The 15,780-nt window shown below is 50.3% G+C and overlaps 6 protein-coding genes across 6 annotated transcripts; 4 read left to right on the top strand and 2 right to left on the bottom strand.

Annotated features, from left to right (window-relative positions):
- Nucleotides 1–337: 337 nt before the first annotated feature.
- BO95DRAFT_357040 (uncharacterized protein) lies at nt 338–2,665 on the top strand (the record flags this gene model as incomplete). The annotated part of the gene is made up of 2 exons (XM_025582334.1): nt 338–602; nt 711–2,665. 2 exons carry the CDS (start codon nt 338–340, stop codon nt 2,663–2,665), a joined length of 2,220 nt encoding a protein of 739 aa, XP_025444889.1.
- An 816-nt stretch (nt 2,666–3,481) lies between these two features.
- On the top strand, nt 3,482–5,388 carry BO95DRAFT_440412 (splicing factor ESS-2 family protein). Its single transcript, XM_025585959.1, has one exon. It carries the CDS (start codon nt 3,583–3,585, stop codon nt 5,014–5,016), a length of 1,434 nt encoding a protein of 477 aa, XP_025444888.1. The 5' UTR covers nt 3,482–3,582; the 3' UTR covers nt 5,017–5,388.
- A 311-nt stretch (nt 5,389–5,699) lies between these two features.
- Nucleotides 5,700–10,267, bottom strand: BO95DRAFT_451139 (magnesium transporter CorA family protein; the record flags this gene model as incomplete). Its single annotated transcript, XM_025588064.1, has 5 exons — nt 5,700–6,373; nt 6,435–7,444; nt 7,825–7,867; nt 8,253–8,779; nt 8,859–10,267. 5 exons carry the CDS (start codon nt 10,265–10,267, stop codon nt 5,700–5,702), a joined length of 3,663 nt encoding a protein of 1,220 aa, XP_025444887.1.
- A 2,188-nt stretch (nt 10,268–12,455) lies between these two features.
- On the top strand, nt 12,456–14,037 carry BO95DRAFT_471766 (homoserine kinase). The gene is made up of 3 exons (XM_025589613.1): nt 12,456–13,055; nt 13,137–13,435; nt 13,524–14,037. Exons 1-3 carry the CDS (start codon nt 12,626–12,628, stop codon nt 13,863–13,865), a joined length of 1,071 nt encoding a protein of 356 aa, XP_025444886.1. The 5' UTR covers nt 12,456–12,625; the 3' UTR covers nt 13,866–14,037.
- A 325-nt stretch (nt 14,038–14,362) lies between these two features.
- Nucleotides 14,363–14,849, top strand: BO95DRAFT_408396 (signal peptidase complex subunit 1; the record flags this gene model as incomplete). Its single annotated transcript, XM_025584104.1, has 3 exons — nt 14,363–14,441; nt 14,509–14,568; nt 14,643–14,849. The coding sequence occupies exons 1-3, from the start codon at nt 14,394–14,396 to the stop codon at nt 14,847–14,849; spliced, it is 315 nt and encodes a 104-aa protein (XP_025444885.1). The 5' UTR covers nt 14,363–14,393.
- On the bottom strand, nt 14,714–15,649 carry BO95DRAFT_440405 (SCF ubiquitin ligase complex subunit HRT1). The gene is made up of 4 exons (XM_025585958.1): nt 15,510–15,649; nt 15,369–15,447; nt 15,237–15,307; nt 14,714–15,173 (listed from the first exon to the last, which is right to left on the bottom strand). The coding sequence occupies exons 1-4, from the start codon at nt 15,621–15,623 to the stop codon at nt 15,075–15,077; spliced, it is 363 nt and encodes a 120-aa protein (XP_025444884.1). The 5' UTR covers nt 15,624–15,649; the 3' UTR covers nt 14,714–15,074.
- Between the last annotated feature and the right edge of the window lie 131 nt (nt 15,650–15,780).

Below are 15,780 nucleotides of genomic sequence, written 5' to 3'. Positions count from 1 at the left end.
GGCTTAACACTTGCTCGGCACCGCAGCACATTCACATGCTTGGCCCGCACCTTGTCCTCTCTCAGAAAACCATCTAGATATCCTTCCTCCACAGTCAAGTCGATACCTCCTTCCCGCGACTCGTCCCTCTGTTCCGGCCCGCACCATGTCTCAGCAGGATCTGGACCGTGCCTATGGCCGACCGCCCAGCAATGGCTCCCCTGAACAGTACCCGGTTCACATCCGTTCTAGATCTACCGCACATGCGCAAAGTCCAAAGCGGTTGTCTGTCCTGGGCGGCCGCTCTCGCAGCAATACCACAACTTCCACCTCCTCTCGTCGTTCACCGGGTTCCTCAATGACCTCGGTCGAGGCTTCCTCGTTGCCCTCCTATGAGGACCGGGGGGACCGGGCCGGTTCGTCGGCTGGCTTTCGCTATGACCGTTCAGAGAGCGTAACGAAATCGCTTTTATCGCGCGGAAGTCGCATTCTGCGTCGCCGGGGAAGTAAGTTTCACATAGTTTCAACGCTGGACGAGGAAGATGAGGTGGACCGCGAGAAGCCCCGGTTTGAAGTTTCCGACCTCTTCAGCCGGCATCATAAGCCACGACAGAGTGACGCACGTAAGTCCCTTCCAAAGCCTACCTTTCATCCTCGTTCACGGCCGTTGTTTCACGCGGGGAGCCTTATTTAAAGTTCGCATGGCTTGCTCATGCTGATGACCTGCGCAGATGATCAGCTGAAGAGCTTGATCTCAGACCCTTTCGACTTTCACCACCTGACCCACACAAGCCCATCTCAGTTCCAATCCCTCGAAAAGGCTCGCGAGGCTGACTTGGTCACGGAATTCTCTGTTATACGTGCCTCACAAAGACCTGTCACTAATCTCAAGGGCATCCAAGCTCAAGATCTGCATTTCCAGGATTTTTCCACAGAAGATCTCAGTCAATTCGGGGCAGCTATTGCTGACAACGATGTCGCTACTGACACATTACCAGTAAGCCCGCCGGCGTCGCCGGGTGGCTCCTCGTCTATCAGTCCTAAGCAGCGCGACATTCGGAGACGACCAGAGTCGCGCGTCTTCGAAAACTTCTCACGACCTGTTCCCAGTTTTTCCAAAGGGCTAGGGGAAGCAACTTCTCCGCCGAGGGCTCCTTCACCTAGGCTGACGTCTTCTCCTGAGTTGCCTGAGCCAGCACCTCGAGCTATTGATGAGATTTTGGGCTTGTCCAGCCAGCCAACATACCCTGAGCACGTATATTCGCAGGATGGTGACGATCTCGATGATGATGTATATGGAAATGCTTCATGGTCCCAGCTACACGTGCAGAATATGTTTCCAATTCCCGCCGCCCATGCGATTACCACGGATGCTGGCCACGAGGGTCTTGATGTGAGGACCTCGTCCATGTCTCTGACCACCCTGTCCTCAGATTTGGAAGGAGTTCCAGAAGAAGAGGAAGGTGATGATGAAGCAGTTGCGAGCTTGAAGCATATGGTCGAGCCTGAATTTCCCATTGCCGAGAATTCCTCTCAGGCAACCACGGGGCTCAGCTCGCTCCCATTGGCCGAGTTCCAATCAGCTTCCGGAATTGGTCCTGAGCTGTCTGTATACGTGACTCAGGATTTAGCAAGGAAATTGTCTGAGGCACTTGGCTCTCCTACCCTCCCCCAAACCCGACCCACTACAGAAGCACCAGTGACTGAACGGACAAATTCGGAAGTTGCCCGGAGACGGTCCTCGGTCGCCACGCGAACTGTTCCTGAGAACATCTATGACTCGTGGGATGCTGATATCGACTATTGCTATGAGCATGCAGCCGAATCGAATTCGAACTTCGACTGGACTCGCAATTCCGTCGATGAGCCACGAGCGGATATGACGGTTGAGGCCGACACTACGGCAGATGGAGACAAAACCACGGTTTCATTCAATCGTCCGAGCGCCATCGCCGTATCCGCTATGGACCGGGACTTCATTCCCTCATTCTCGGAAGTCAGCTCCCACGTGGCTGTTGCTCCTTCCACTGCTGAGTATGACGCCGGGATGTCTGTTTCCCAGAGAGACAGTGATTACTTCCGTCCTGTCAGGTTCGGGCCTGCCTTGAGCAAGTCAACGAACCCAGAGTCCTTGTATGAGGACTACTTGACAGCAGATGCGGAGTCGGATCGTCACTTTTCGTTCTATGCGCAGCAAGGTGTAATTCAGCCTATCGAACATTCCATCTCCCCTCGCAGCAGCTTCTCCCCAATCAGCAAGTGCAATTCCCAGGAGAGTTTGATCTTATCCCGCGCGGCATCGATTGTGCGCAAGCATCGATCGTCCGTCTCGACCGCTAGCGTCCCGGACCTAGTGCACAGTCTGGCAAACAGCCGCGAGCTGATTCCAACTGAAGAAATCCCTTCGGGCGAATATACTGCGAATGGGAGACCAGACTCCTCTCACCATAGACAAACCAAGAGCCTTGCACGGGAACTTGAAGCACAGATGCTGTACCGTGCGGAACCGGAGGCAAGCTTCGAGCCTATGGGACCGGGTTCTGCCATCATTCCTTCCATCCACGACCGAGCCAAATCTACGAGCGAGGCCGAGGCGGTACCCTTAGCTGTCGCGGCTGCTTCTAGAGTCGCGCCTCGTCGTAAAGGGAGAGCGTCTTATTCCCTCTTTCCTGCAGCTGCGAACTGAGATATTGTTCGGTCAACACTCTGACAAAGCGACACATCTAATCCCCAGCTTCCCGGCCTTTCCAATTTGAAAGATTGTATGTGTGTTGAGTGTCTTCTCAATTTGTTCTGCCATAGAACGTCTTCCACGAATTTATGATTTCAACCCCTGTTTTAGCGGAGACTTGATTTCAGTTCTTTTACTCTCCCGGCTTCTGCGACGACAATCTGTCTTGTACATTTGCATACCAACACTGCACGCTATGCTCTTTGTTTTCATTGTCCATCTGCGCTTCTCTTGCATTTCTCAGCGATTGGTTCTGTCGTAAAGAAAAAGAAATCGGGTGTTTGCCACTTTTATTGGGTATAGGGATCTGGATTTCGTTATGAGTGGTGTTCAATTCGACAACACCCGGCATTTCAATCTAAAAATGTTTCTTCGGGTCCATGGCCGTGACTCGATCAGCTTGCATGTATGCTCAACTTTACTTTTGCTTGTGTTCTCTCCAACATCGATGGTTGATCGGGTTCTAGTTGCATTTCATCGAGAAGAGAAGGAGATCGGGGTTCGTTTCCGAAAGGAATATTGATAATCATGGGCGATAGGCCCAGAAAAACAAATGAGTTAGTGTGATTCTGGACTCAAGTATTAGCAAAACTGATTTTGGGTACTGTAAGGGATATATGTAGTCTATCTACCGAGATGCAAGCTGGATTGGAGATGCCATGACGATGATCCTCACCGCTTTCCGGCGGTATAGCATTCTGCCTGGTTTTTTCTAAGCATTGCCTTCGCCCACTCGCTCTCCTTTCCGTGCCTCTTTTCTATACATTCACTCACTTCTTGTCTTTCGTGTCAGCATGCATCTCATATCCATCTCTCGCACTCCGCAATTTCCCCATAGATAAGAATACCTGCATACTTATCAGATTCAAATCATGTCCGAGTCCTCGCAAACCCTAGTCAAGCGTCAAAGCAACAGCAGCTTGATGCCTCCTCCGCCTCCACCGAAGCGCATCAAACGACCGGCCACCGTGCTTGATGAAGATGTTTACACCGACGCTCTCTCCGAAATCATCGCACGCGATTACTTTCCTGGTCTACTGGAGGCTCAGGTGAAGCAGGATTATTTAAATGCATTAGACTCGCAGGATCAAGAGTGGATTGCAAGTTCAAAGAAGAAACTATCTGATTTGGTGCAAACTCCTGGAAGAGTCCGAACTCGCCCTGGCTCTGCCATGACACCACAGTTCATTGGAATTGGAAAGTCAGGGGATACTCCGATGACCTGGGGCGGTGATACGCCTTCGTCGATGACGTCTGCTTTCTCATCAGGAAACCATATACCAGTTTTCGAAACACAGCGCCAAGCCCTAGATGTGAGTCGGCTGGGGTTGCTGGAGTTTCAAGCCAAGTACACTAGCGAGGACAATGAATCCTTCAACAGGTTATTGGACAAGCGAAATTCCAAGCATCGGGAGAAATATGCCTGGCTATGGAACGGGAACAAGATTCCGACCGCGCGACAGATCGCCCATCATCGACAGGAGGCCAAGCGGATTGCGGCCCAGAGAGGTAACCCAGATCAGAACAAACAGGCATTGATCAAGACCGACCTGAACGCTCGACCTGCTCAGCCCGACACATGGAAGATGCGTCCGGAGAATTCACTCATGTTTGCGCCTTCATCCGTCGAAGACATTCATGAGACGGCTCAGCAGAAAGCGGAAGCTGCATCTCGAGCAGCGCCTAAATGTGTGGTATACCAGAACACTCGTCTTCCGAATGAGGCTCTCCATCCAACTTCCGGGACTGTGCCTCCACCTTCGCCATCGATATCGGCTATCAAGGATGCTATCGCCGGACGTCCTCGCCCGACTGATTCAGAGCCAGGGTACAATGGCGGGGAAACACCCCGAGTGAATGGATATGCGTTTGTGGATGAAGATGAGCCCGAGTATGACCGTCCCTCACCCAGGGGCGATGGCTCCATAACGGACGATTTCTACTTGCTCGGAAGCGGTGATGCAGTTTCGAATCCGTTCCAGCTAACAGAAAATCGCAGACGGGAAGATCTTCACCATCGTATGGTTGATCGGGTGGCACGGACGAGACGTGCGGAAAAAGTCACCCGCGAGACTAAAACTCCTGTGGCAATGACCCCCAAATTCGCCAGCAGTCCGCAACTCGACTTTGGGCAGCGGGCACTAGGTGCAGCTACTCCTGGGACAAGAGCAGGCAAGATGCTGACACCTGCAGGGCAAAAGCTGCTCAATCAAGTAGGGAGTACTCCCCGCCCAGGTGGTTCGTTTACTGGTTCGTCGTCTAATATGAGGAATATGTGGACACCAACTCCTAGGAGATTCAAATGATGGTGCTCTTCTTATCTTGCCGTTTCTATTTTCTTATCATTTCTCGTGTCGTCCAATTCCTTTGTTATGAGCGTTTCTCTCTCACTTGACTAGATACCATCACACAAAGAACGGCGTTTTGCATCGAGGTTTGTCAGTTGCCATTATGATCAATGGTAGGATATATTACTGGCCTTGAGTGCCAGCTTCTCGACTTGGTTTTTTTTTTCTCGGCAACATAGGGATGCAGGCAACTAGTGCTTGTACGCGTCTTTCTATGCATTCATTCGGCAAAAGCTCTTGATCGCCACCAACTAGCGTATTTGAGGTTGCATTGGCGACTAGGAACCTGTCCCCATCGCTTGAATCAAATTTGAGATGCCTGAAGTCGAAGGGAACGCAGAAGTTATCTTGAATGAACCAAGCGTCCTAGCCCAAGGATACTCGTATAACGCAAGAAGTAAATGGTTTCCAGGTAATTCACGCACTTAAGTCAGCATCAATGATACACATTCAGCAACATCACATGTCAATCCAAGAAGGGTATCTATGTTCACATATATCCAAGAACACAAGATCTCTCACGATGTCGGGGTCAACGAGTCCCAAAGCCTGATTCACGCATATACTTTCAAGCCCCCCAAAAGAAGAAAGGGAAAAGTAGAGCGAACCGGTCAGCGTGGGACAGCACCGGTGTCTGGAGTCTATTCAATTGCCCACAGCGCGGTCCATAGTGCGGTCAGGGCAAAAAAAGCGTTCCATACATCGTGACGGAGACCCGCCGCCATACTCATATAGTACGCAGCTCCCAAGTAGCTGCAGGTGATATCGCCATTTGAGTCCCGGACCCCATAGGAAGAATTTAACCACTGCCCCACGGGACAACTGAAGCCTAAAGCGGACGGGCAGTTTCGGACGAGACTGTGGCAGACGTCCTGGCAGGGGAGGATCTCTTTATAGGGACCCGGCTGGATGTCAGTGTCGATCAACGGATTCCGTGATCGATTTGTGGCAGGATTAGTCAATAAACTACTGTTGGTGATGGAGGTGCCGTTTAAAAATGCCTGGCCCGCATTGCGGACTTGAAGAAAGGAGTCGGTGCTCGAAAAGTCTTGGCACCGGGGGATTGTTACAGCGCAAACCCACTGTTTGTAGGCCTCGGCGCAGCTGTCGCAGGAGACAGCGAGGGAAAACACAGTTTCGCTGGAAGCATTGCACTGAACCTGTTGGAGGGAGTAATTGAAATTTTGGTAGAGAGATGCGGCATTGTCGTCATAGAATGTGCGTAAAATCGGGGTTTGAGCGGACGAGTTCGATGGCACGGCATAGGCGACTTCTGAACAGAATGAAAGGTCGTACACCAGCGCGCAATTGTCCTCTGTCCTTCTATCAGCAAAGACTGTGCATAGGAGGCAACAGAGTCCGACTGTAGAGCTCACCTGTCTTCGTAGAAAAATTCATCGGCTTCCAAACCTTCCCACCGCCACCTATTATCCCATTACCTGCACTGGTAGAATTGCCGTATCGGGCGAGGATCCCTAAATAGGTAGAGCTTTTATTCAGGCCAGTGGCATAGAGTTGCTCCTTGGGCCGGAACTTGTCACCACGTGTAGTCATACTGGGCTCCACGTTCTTCATACCGATCTGCGCAAGCCGATCGAGGGCACAAAAGGATCGCTCCAGACCCGATACTGCAGTGCTGTTCAAGTTGTTGGCAAACATTGTGTACGGGGGTGTCTTGTTCATCCATATGCTGATGTCCTGGGCGTCAATATCTGTGTCTGTGAGGTTTTTCGTTGTGAAGAGTGCGGCTTTTGTATCCGAGTCCACCAGGTATAGAAGCTGATCCTCGGTATTTACATCGTGAAAAAAGGCATCGGTGGATACTGCGATTTGGTACGTGTACGACCCCGAATACTGCGTGTTATTGGGAGCGGTGACTCCGATATACACATTCCCGTCCGCTGCCAGAGTCGTGCCCATATAGCCCTCCTCCGCGACAAACACCTGTTGTTCTGCACTGTCTTTGTCGGGGCCGGGCTTCTCAAGTGATTCGGACAGCGAGACGAAGACCTGCAGTTGTGGCACAGTGGACGAGGAACCGGTCGCATCTTCCGATTTGTTGAGACTCGGTTTCGAGCAGGCTGTCAGGGACAGATATATGGTCGTCGATCGTTTTGCGATATCTTCGCTCCGTTTCGAAGTAGTTTCGTTGGTGCTGCTGCTATCGCCAGCGGTCGAATCTGTAGGGTAATACCAATGCTGAGTCTCACCCAATCTCAGCGTGCCTTCCTGGTACTGGTTGTTTCCTAGGGATGACACCCCCGTTGGGGCTCGACGGATCAAGTCTAATTCTCGTCCCCGAGTTTCTTCAAACTCCAGCCCATTATATGATTCCAGTGGGAACCCAAACCGTGTGTCGACATCGCCGAGGTATATGGTCCCGTGGCTGGTGACGGCCAGCTGCGCCGAGAATTCTTCTTCAGCATCGTCAGCAGAGACGGGACCAGCGCAAAGAGCCATAGCGAAAGCGATCAGGAAAATAACCGCATCGGCAATCGCAAACCTGTGCGACAAAGCCATTATGGATAGATGTGGTCACGTCCTTCCTGGGCACAATTGACGTAATCATTGGTTATCCAAGAGGGAAAGAAAACCAAAAACGAAAGAGATGTGCTGCCTCTCACGGCTGAGGCCAGCCGAGTCGTGAGAGAGTTACCGAGTAGTAGATGGAACAAGAGGTTCAATCTACGGAGTACTCTGTCGAGGAATGAAGAAAGCGTTCCGATGGGGTGTACATTACAAGTCCAGTATATTACAGTACAGTACGCCTCTGTCTGGAGCAAAAAAAGTTCATGTGAACTGTGTTTACCTGGAGCATTCAATGCCAGATATCAACGTGCCTTTGTCATACGTGTCCTTCCCTCTTGAATGCTTCTAGATTTTATATGAGCTTATCTTAGATAAAAGAGTTTATGGAGATGCATTTAGGACCACATAAGATACACATATATCCCTCTATAGTATATATACACTATCTAAAGCCCCCCTCCCAGCTTCTCCAATAAACTTTTTTGGAATTCAACAGACAACTGCACAAATAGCACAGAACACAAAGGGATCGGGGCCAAGCCATGATATGCAAAAGTTTCATGTCAAACAAGCATGATTCCAAAATCAAGACAATCGATGACCAGGTAATGGAAATCGAGTATACCTGCCTTACACAAGCTTGTAGCGACGTGCGGCCACTCCACTAATGATGATAATAGCACCAATGACGCCGATGATCCCAAAGAACCACGCAAGGCTCTCGGTGTGTTGTCCAGGGACCTCCACATTCATACCAAAGAGACCGCAGATGAGGTTCATGGGCACAAGCATGGTGGCAATGAGTGTCACCTTGCTGAGGACTTTGTTGACATGATTACCCAGCATGAGGTTGGTCACATTCAGCTGCGCAAGATAGTTGGTGTGCGACCGGCTAAGCATTTTTTCAAAATGTGCCAGATTAGACATCATGGTTACGACGTGATCCTGGATGTCGCCTAAATATAGGCCAATGTCACCGCGAGGCGTCACTGAGTACTGTTCATTGCAGCGTTTCGAAAAGCCCCGAATAACATCGGCCTTGCCACCCAGTAGCCGCATTAAACTCATGACCTTTTTGCGAAGGCCACCAATGCGTGGTAAAAAGGACTCAAAATCATCCATACGGGCAATGAAAACAAGGTCCTCGATAGCTTCCGACTCGACCTCTATTTCACGGATCACGGGACCAAAGCTATCCACAATATCGTCGCTAGTCCATCACGCGTCAGTTCACAAGAGCATAATAGCCCACGAATTTGATTCCAACTTACATCATGGCATAACAGATCCAGTCGCTGCTGAGTGAGACATAATCGCGAAGCTTTCCGATTCGCTTCCGAACATTAGCTGCATGTGGATTCTCAGTAAATGAGAACGAAAGCACTCCATCGCGAAAGACTACCATATAGAAATTCACGGGCTCCATGAATTGCTCGCTGGTTTTGTCCATCTGGTAAAATGTCCTGAAGCAGACAAAATAATACTGCTTGAAAAGTTCGACCTTTTCACGAGCTTCCTGGGTTAGGATGTCCTCCGTTGTCAAAGGGTGGATGGAGAAAGCTCTGGACAAAGCACCCACTTCGTCTTCTGTAGGGTTCAACACGTCAAGCCACCAGACGCCACCTTCCGGGCCAAGCTGGAAGAGATCACGAAAAGTATCCCCAGGCAAGACCAGGTCACCCAACTCTGCAGCATGCACAGTACTTTGAGATTCGGAAGAGAAAAAGCCAAACCGGGTGGGCTCATTCTCATTTTTCATGTTCTCAAGTAACTCCTTCTCATTCGAAACTTCCGCGAATAGCTTCTCATTCTTCGCGGAAATTGAATCCAGTATATCATCAGATGAATTCTCTGTGCTTGAAGATCGTTTCGTGCCATCACTGTCGGAGTTATGAACGCCCGCACGAAGGTCGTAGAAAATGCGCGGCTTCTTGCTCTGTGAGCTCAGACTATGCTTACGTCTGCTTGTTGTGGGCTTCACTTGCTGGCTGAGTGCAACAAATTCTTCCAGCTCTTCGTAATCAATGACTGGGATTCTGCCAGGCTGCTCGAACGTTGGCACGCAGCCATCATCGGTGGGCTCCAGTTGTGTATCCCCAGCCTGCGGACGTATCACACTGGCATTGCTGAACGTTGGACGGCGATGGTGCGTACCGCCAGAAACAGTACGTTGAAGAATGGCCTCAATATCAGGAGCTCCGTGGCTCTCCAAGGTATTCGCCCGTTCCCGGCGACGTGGATCTGCGAACGCCTCGACCGAGTTAGGCGGGGAGGTTGATCTAGCTGATACGGATGATTCGCGCGACAAGTTGGCATAATCCTGATGTGTGCGGCTGTAAGTGCGACCATGTCGGACATTGCCGTTGGGATCAACAGAGAAATGACGTCCCAGTGCCGTGAGATCTTGAATCGATCGATCGTCGTCGACGATTGCTTGCTCAAAGTCGCGCCGAAAGGACCCGGCCTCTCGCAGGGCGTCCTGTATAATGAGCAGGTCTGGGCGTTGGGGAGTCTCTGGGTGCAAACACTGCGGCGCGGTATTTTGCCGGCTAAGCGGCACATCGGGTGCGGCGTCCATTCGAGGCGGATCCAGTTGAAATCTGTGGTCATCGAGTTCGGGGACAGGTGTGCTGTATCTAGTGAGAAACATGTATTTCTCGGACTTCGGTGACTCAGACATTGTGCCGGAATCGATTTCCGTGTAGTCGCTATGTTTCGGAACTAGTCGATCGGTTTTCTTTTTATTGGATGCGCGTTGCAAGTGACTGATATTGAACGCCCTGGCTACTTGTTTCTCGACGTGTTCCGCTGGGCTCAAGAATGCGATATTGCACACAGGATGATGGGTGAATTCCCAGGAGTAATTGCTCCTCCATCCATTAGCCAGACCCGCCGGTAGGGCCTGGCATTACCGATGCGCGTCCGTGTGCCAGCTTCAGGATTGCTGGAAAATCGTATTAGGGGGGTCTGGTGTCGCCCCCGCAGAAGACCCTGAACTTAGGGCCCAGAAGAGGGTGAGGGAGGGAGGACTGGTTGTAGCGAAGGCCCGCCAACTTGACTGGATCAGGTGAATAGGAGCGTTGTCGCTTCAGGGGGTTGCAGAAGGAGTGGTTGGACAAAAGAAAGTCCTTTGACCAGGGTCTTCGAAGCTCGCCTCAAGATTCGAGCAATGACGTTAGATGTCCGACTTGACACTAGAAGAACACGAGTGCGTGTCAGAAATCCAGATTGATGATCGATACTGGAAAGGGGTGATCCTAGATTCGGCACCAACACTAGGAAGGGGTGAATGTGTTATTAGAAATTGGGGTTGTAGGAAAGTCGGTTAGAATGACTTGTGTGAGGCCGCAAAGCCAGACTTTTCTCAAGAATTAGGTTGGACACAGTGCACTCGGCAAGAGAACTTCACGCAGAAAGTTAGTCACCACTAATCAAAGTCCTTTCGGAACACATTACAGACCTTCTGTGGGATCAACGAAAACGGGGGTGAGTTGTGGTAATCCTGAACTCTCCACCTTGAGAAGGTGATTCCGTCTTAAGCCCAGAGACGAGGAGGGGAAGGGAAGGAGAGGGGGGAGAGGGAGGGATGAGGGAGGCAGAAAACCGGAGTTGGTCAAGATTTATTTTACAAGGGCTCAAAGAACAGTGGACTGAAATTACTTACGATGGAGGCGGGCAGAGATTTCCGCTCGAGGGCCACAATAACACTGAGGTGGGACTGCCCGGGTGTAATCGCATGACCATAGCTTGTATAACTCCCTCCTTTTTTGTTTCTCCCTTTTTGTTTTGGGTCAGCGTGAAATGGGGAGGTGGATGATTCCACTCTTTGCTTCCTTAGCTTCAACTCATACAATTTTAACTTGATAGTTAACCTCACCAGTGTATGTACATATATATCTTACAGACAAGACAATACCCCCCACAAAGATCGGTACAGAGCGAGAGAGTCAGTGTGGTTACTGTATTGTACTTATAGTACTCAACAACTTCACTTATCACTCTCCATTGTCCAGGCACCAACTGCCACTTCAAACTACCATAGCTTTTACCGACATAGGATCTACATAAGTAAGGCATGCTATCAAGAGACACTACGTAGGTATCTCGCACCATGAGGTGGTTTCGAATGTTTCATACGGAGTACAGTACAGCACAGTACAATACAGTATAGTACTACATAATGGTATGACTGGTCCTGGTACTACTAAGTGAGTTTATATTACCTAATATCATGTCAGTAAAGTACTGTACTTTGTCCTGAGCAGATAGACCCAGTGGAGGTTTCAATAGATGCCCTCGACCTCCAGATGTGTTGTAAGTTATGTCTTTGCTCCCGAGTCCCACCTCCTGTTCAAAGATTCTCATTCTCGAGGGCATCAGGCACCAGTTTCATATTTAGCTCCAGCATGTCTTCCGTCCCGAGCACGGAAGCCCACGTTCTAGCCGGTAGATTAGTTGATTCGTCGCATGTGATGTCCCGGCCGTAAATCATAATGAGTACTAGTAATCATGGAATCTCCCTCCACAGATTTTATTACCGCTCATTGCTCCGTGAGGCAAAGAAATTAGGGGTTTCCCAGTCTGATCCCTCGTGGTCACAGGGATGGTTTTGGTCCGTTTGCTGGGGGTGAGAGACCCGGTTCATGTTACATGGTTGTTGAAGTAGCCAATACATTAAATAATTGTGGTCGTAAGAGAAAGAGTAAGGTAGTAGAGTAGTAGAGCATCAGAGCGTAGGCTGACTGACTCGATACTGTAGGTTGTAGGAATAGTCAATTCAACTCTGCATGGTTTAGCTTCTCTGGATCCGACCTCGGCCGATCATCGGTCCCCTTCCTTCCCAGAAGTTGAATTTTCGGCCGGGCGCGCCAAGACATGAAGAGTCACCGAGACGAGCAACTTGGAATCGAGTCAACTTCTATCAAAAGTACTTTGGATCCCATTATCATTCTTCCGGGCCATCCTTTCGACCTCTACCAATTTCCGAAGTTTGTTCTCTTGCTCAAGGCTTTTGGTCTTGCCTAACTTTTTGAACACAATGGCTTCTCCCACCTCGTTTTCGTTAAAGATTCCCTGCTCCTCCGCCAATATCGGACCTGGTTTTGATGTGATCGGCCTGGCATTGTCCCTTCATCTCGAACTTCAAGTCACCATTGATACCTCTAAGGGCTCTTCTCCACAACCACTCAATTGTGTGATCACTTACGAGGACCGGAGCAACAGCGTCGAGAAGATCGACCTGGACCCGGAAGTGAATCTGATCACCCGTGTAGCTCTATACGTACTTAGATGCCATGACCAGAGGGCATTCCCCGCTGAGACCCATGTGCACATTGTAAACCCAATTCCACTGGGCCGAGGTCTCGGCTCATCAGGCACTGCAGTCGTGGCCGGTGTAATGCTGGGAAATGAAGTAGGCCGCCTGGGCCTGAGCAAGGAGCGGATGCTAGATTATTGCTTAATGATAGGTGAGTTATCCCAGATGTGAGGTGCAGAGAGGTGGCCAGAACTCTACCGGGGCAGCGGGATTGTGCTGACTATGTCTACAGAGCGACACCCTGACAACGTTGCTGCCTCGCTCTTCGGAGGTTTCGTCGGAACCTACCTCAACGAACTCAAGCCTGAGGACGTAGCGCGCAAGGAAATACCTCTTAGTGAAGTCCTTCCCGCCCCCGCCGGTGGCGTTGATACCGGGAAGAGGCCCCCCGAGCCTCCTATTGGAATCGGTCACTATAGGAAGTTTCAGTGGGCCAAGGAAATCAAGGCTATCGCTATCATTCCCGACTTTGTGGTGCCAACCGCCAACGCAAGAAGCGTCTTGCCGACTTCCTACTCACGAGCGGATGTGGTAAGTTTTTCTGGGCCCTCATTTCGCACCTGGCGTACGGGGTTTATCAAAGAGATGTATCACGGCACTAATTGGCCACGTCAATCAGGTTTACAACCTCCAACGCACTGCTTTGCTCCCTGCCGCCCTGGGCAGTTCCCCCCCGGACCCGGATATGATCTATCTGGCTATGCAAGACAAGGTTCACCAGCCTTATCGCCAGACTCTTATTCCGGGTCTGACGGAGATTCTTCAGTCAATGAATCCACGTACCCAACCTGGTCTCTTGGGAATATGCCTTTCAGGCGCGGGTCCAACTATTTTGGCTCTAGCAACCGACAATTTCGAGGAGATCGCAGATCGTATCATTTCTCGCTTTGCTTCCAATAACATCACTTGTCAGTGGAAGCTGCTCGAGCCTGCCCAGGCCGGTGCCACTATCCAGTACTAAAGAACGTGCCAATATGCCACAATTGCATGCCGCTTTCCTCAAGAATTCACATAAGCATACAGATCTGAAGCAAGATTCTATGGTCTTATAGCGTGCCAATCTGCGAGTAAATAGATATCTACCGGGGCAAAGCATGCACACAAGAAATGGTTCCAGGGATCATAAAGTGGACTTGCTACTTAATGACCTGTATAATGGTTAAAAGCCCGTTATCTGAGGGGCCTCCAGAATCACTTGCACGATCCTCGGCTTAGGCCCTATAGAGTCGACTATGTAGCTATTCAACCAACAAACACCGGTGGTGTTGATTGTATTTTTGTTTGTTTAGCTGGTGAACAATAGAAGTCGCCGCACATGGTGGCTTATCTGTATCGGAGCCTCGATAAGTCAAAGGCGGTGGAGATAATGCCACGACTTCAACTCCTGCTGCCGTCACTACATGGAAGGGGCTGTGTCTGACCACGAAGAGTCAAAGCCGACCGTGAGCGTTGATTATCCTCATTTAAGTGCACGCCCACAGACTTTGCCATGGACAATCTGCTAGCTCCTATCCAAGATGCTCTGGAAGGCCAAATAGTAAGTAGACTCCTGCTCGTTAGTCAAACATAACAGAGCATTAACCCAGTCCTTTCTACCTTGACAGGACTACCAAGGCCAGCACATGGCAGAACTTCTTTCTACGGTCCTTCTCATCATGTCAGGTGTGAGTACAAGCATGCTGGATTCACCAATGTCGCTGTGTCTGTCCCATGGGCCGCTTACGAGTATTCTTGAAAGGCTATTGCTTTCCTTGTGGGATACATTCAGCAAGACATTCATCTAACCCTCTGGGTTGGACTCGCGGGTACAGTAGCAACTGGCTTGATGGTGATCCCGCCTTGGCCTATGTACAACAAGAGGCCTGAAAAATGGCTGGCACCGACGTCGGCAGATATGGGAGTTGCAGGGGTCATGGTAGATGGTGTAAAGTTGCATGAGATTTAGCTGTGGACTTTACAATTCATTCTGAGCCTGATTCGATCACGGTTGTCCGCGTCCCTCACAAACAGCCTAGATCTGTATGAATAATTTGAAAGTCACTGCTCGGAATGCAAAAGAAACCGCTCAACGCCACCCAATCCCTCCCAGTCCGATCATACTCAGTTAGAGAATGTACGAGTGAAGCCATGGCCAGCCTGCTGTCTAGACCCAATCGCAGCAGATACGAGTCTACCGACCATACTTTTGAAACTCCCAGTCTCTGTTGTCTAAGGGACAGACTTGGCGAGTTTTCAGCCATCGTGAGATACAGTGGAAGTGGAAGGCGTGCTTGGCAGGAGTAATTCCGTATCAGTGCTCTGTACACAAAAAACGGGGAGAGGATAAGCTCACATTACAGATGCCCCAGGCTACTGTACACTCTTCCGTCGTAGATGAACCTTGATTTGCCTGGCATTCGATGCCTGCAAATATAACACGTCAGACACGTCAGGCATCAGGTTTAAAGGAGAATGACAGCCGTACATAAATCCATGATATGGTTGCGGCAAATCGCACAGTTGTCGACAACAATGTCCCAAGCCCACAGAGCCACAGCGTTCCACTAGAGCAATACTTGTGTTATTTCCGATGTGCAGATAGGAGAACGGCTTCAAGTGGCTATACCTTCTTGACCTCGAACTTTTTCTTGCCATCACTGGAGGCATCTGTGGCATTGGACATCTCCTTCGCCTTAGAGGCGCCAGAAGTGGTCGCCTCTTTCATTTCCACGTCCGCCATTTTCACTTGTGTTGGGGTCGTTCCTTATATGTTCAGTGAGCGCGGGGTTGTAGGCGAAGGCCAGATGATGCCTTCTCTAGTTGCGGAGGCTCGGAAGAGGGGCGCGCAGCTTGGAGGATTACGTAGGTTTCGGTTGATAGAGCAGGCGGTACCTTGA

The sequence above is a fragment of the Aspergillus brunneoviolaceus genome (assembly GCF_003184695.1).
Source record: "Aspergillus brunneoviolaceus CBS 621.78 unplaced genomic scaffold BO95scaffold_15, whole genome shotgun sequence".
NCBI lineage: Eukaryota > Fungi > Ascomycota > Eurotiomycetes > Eurotiales > Aspergillaceae > Aspergillus > Aspergillus brunneoviolaceus.
Note: the sequence above shows the minus strand (reverse complement) of the source record. Positions and strands in the feature narration are given on the sequence as shown.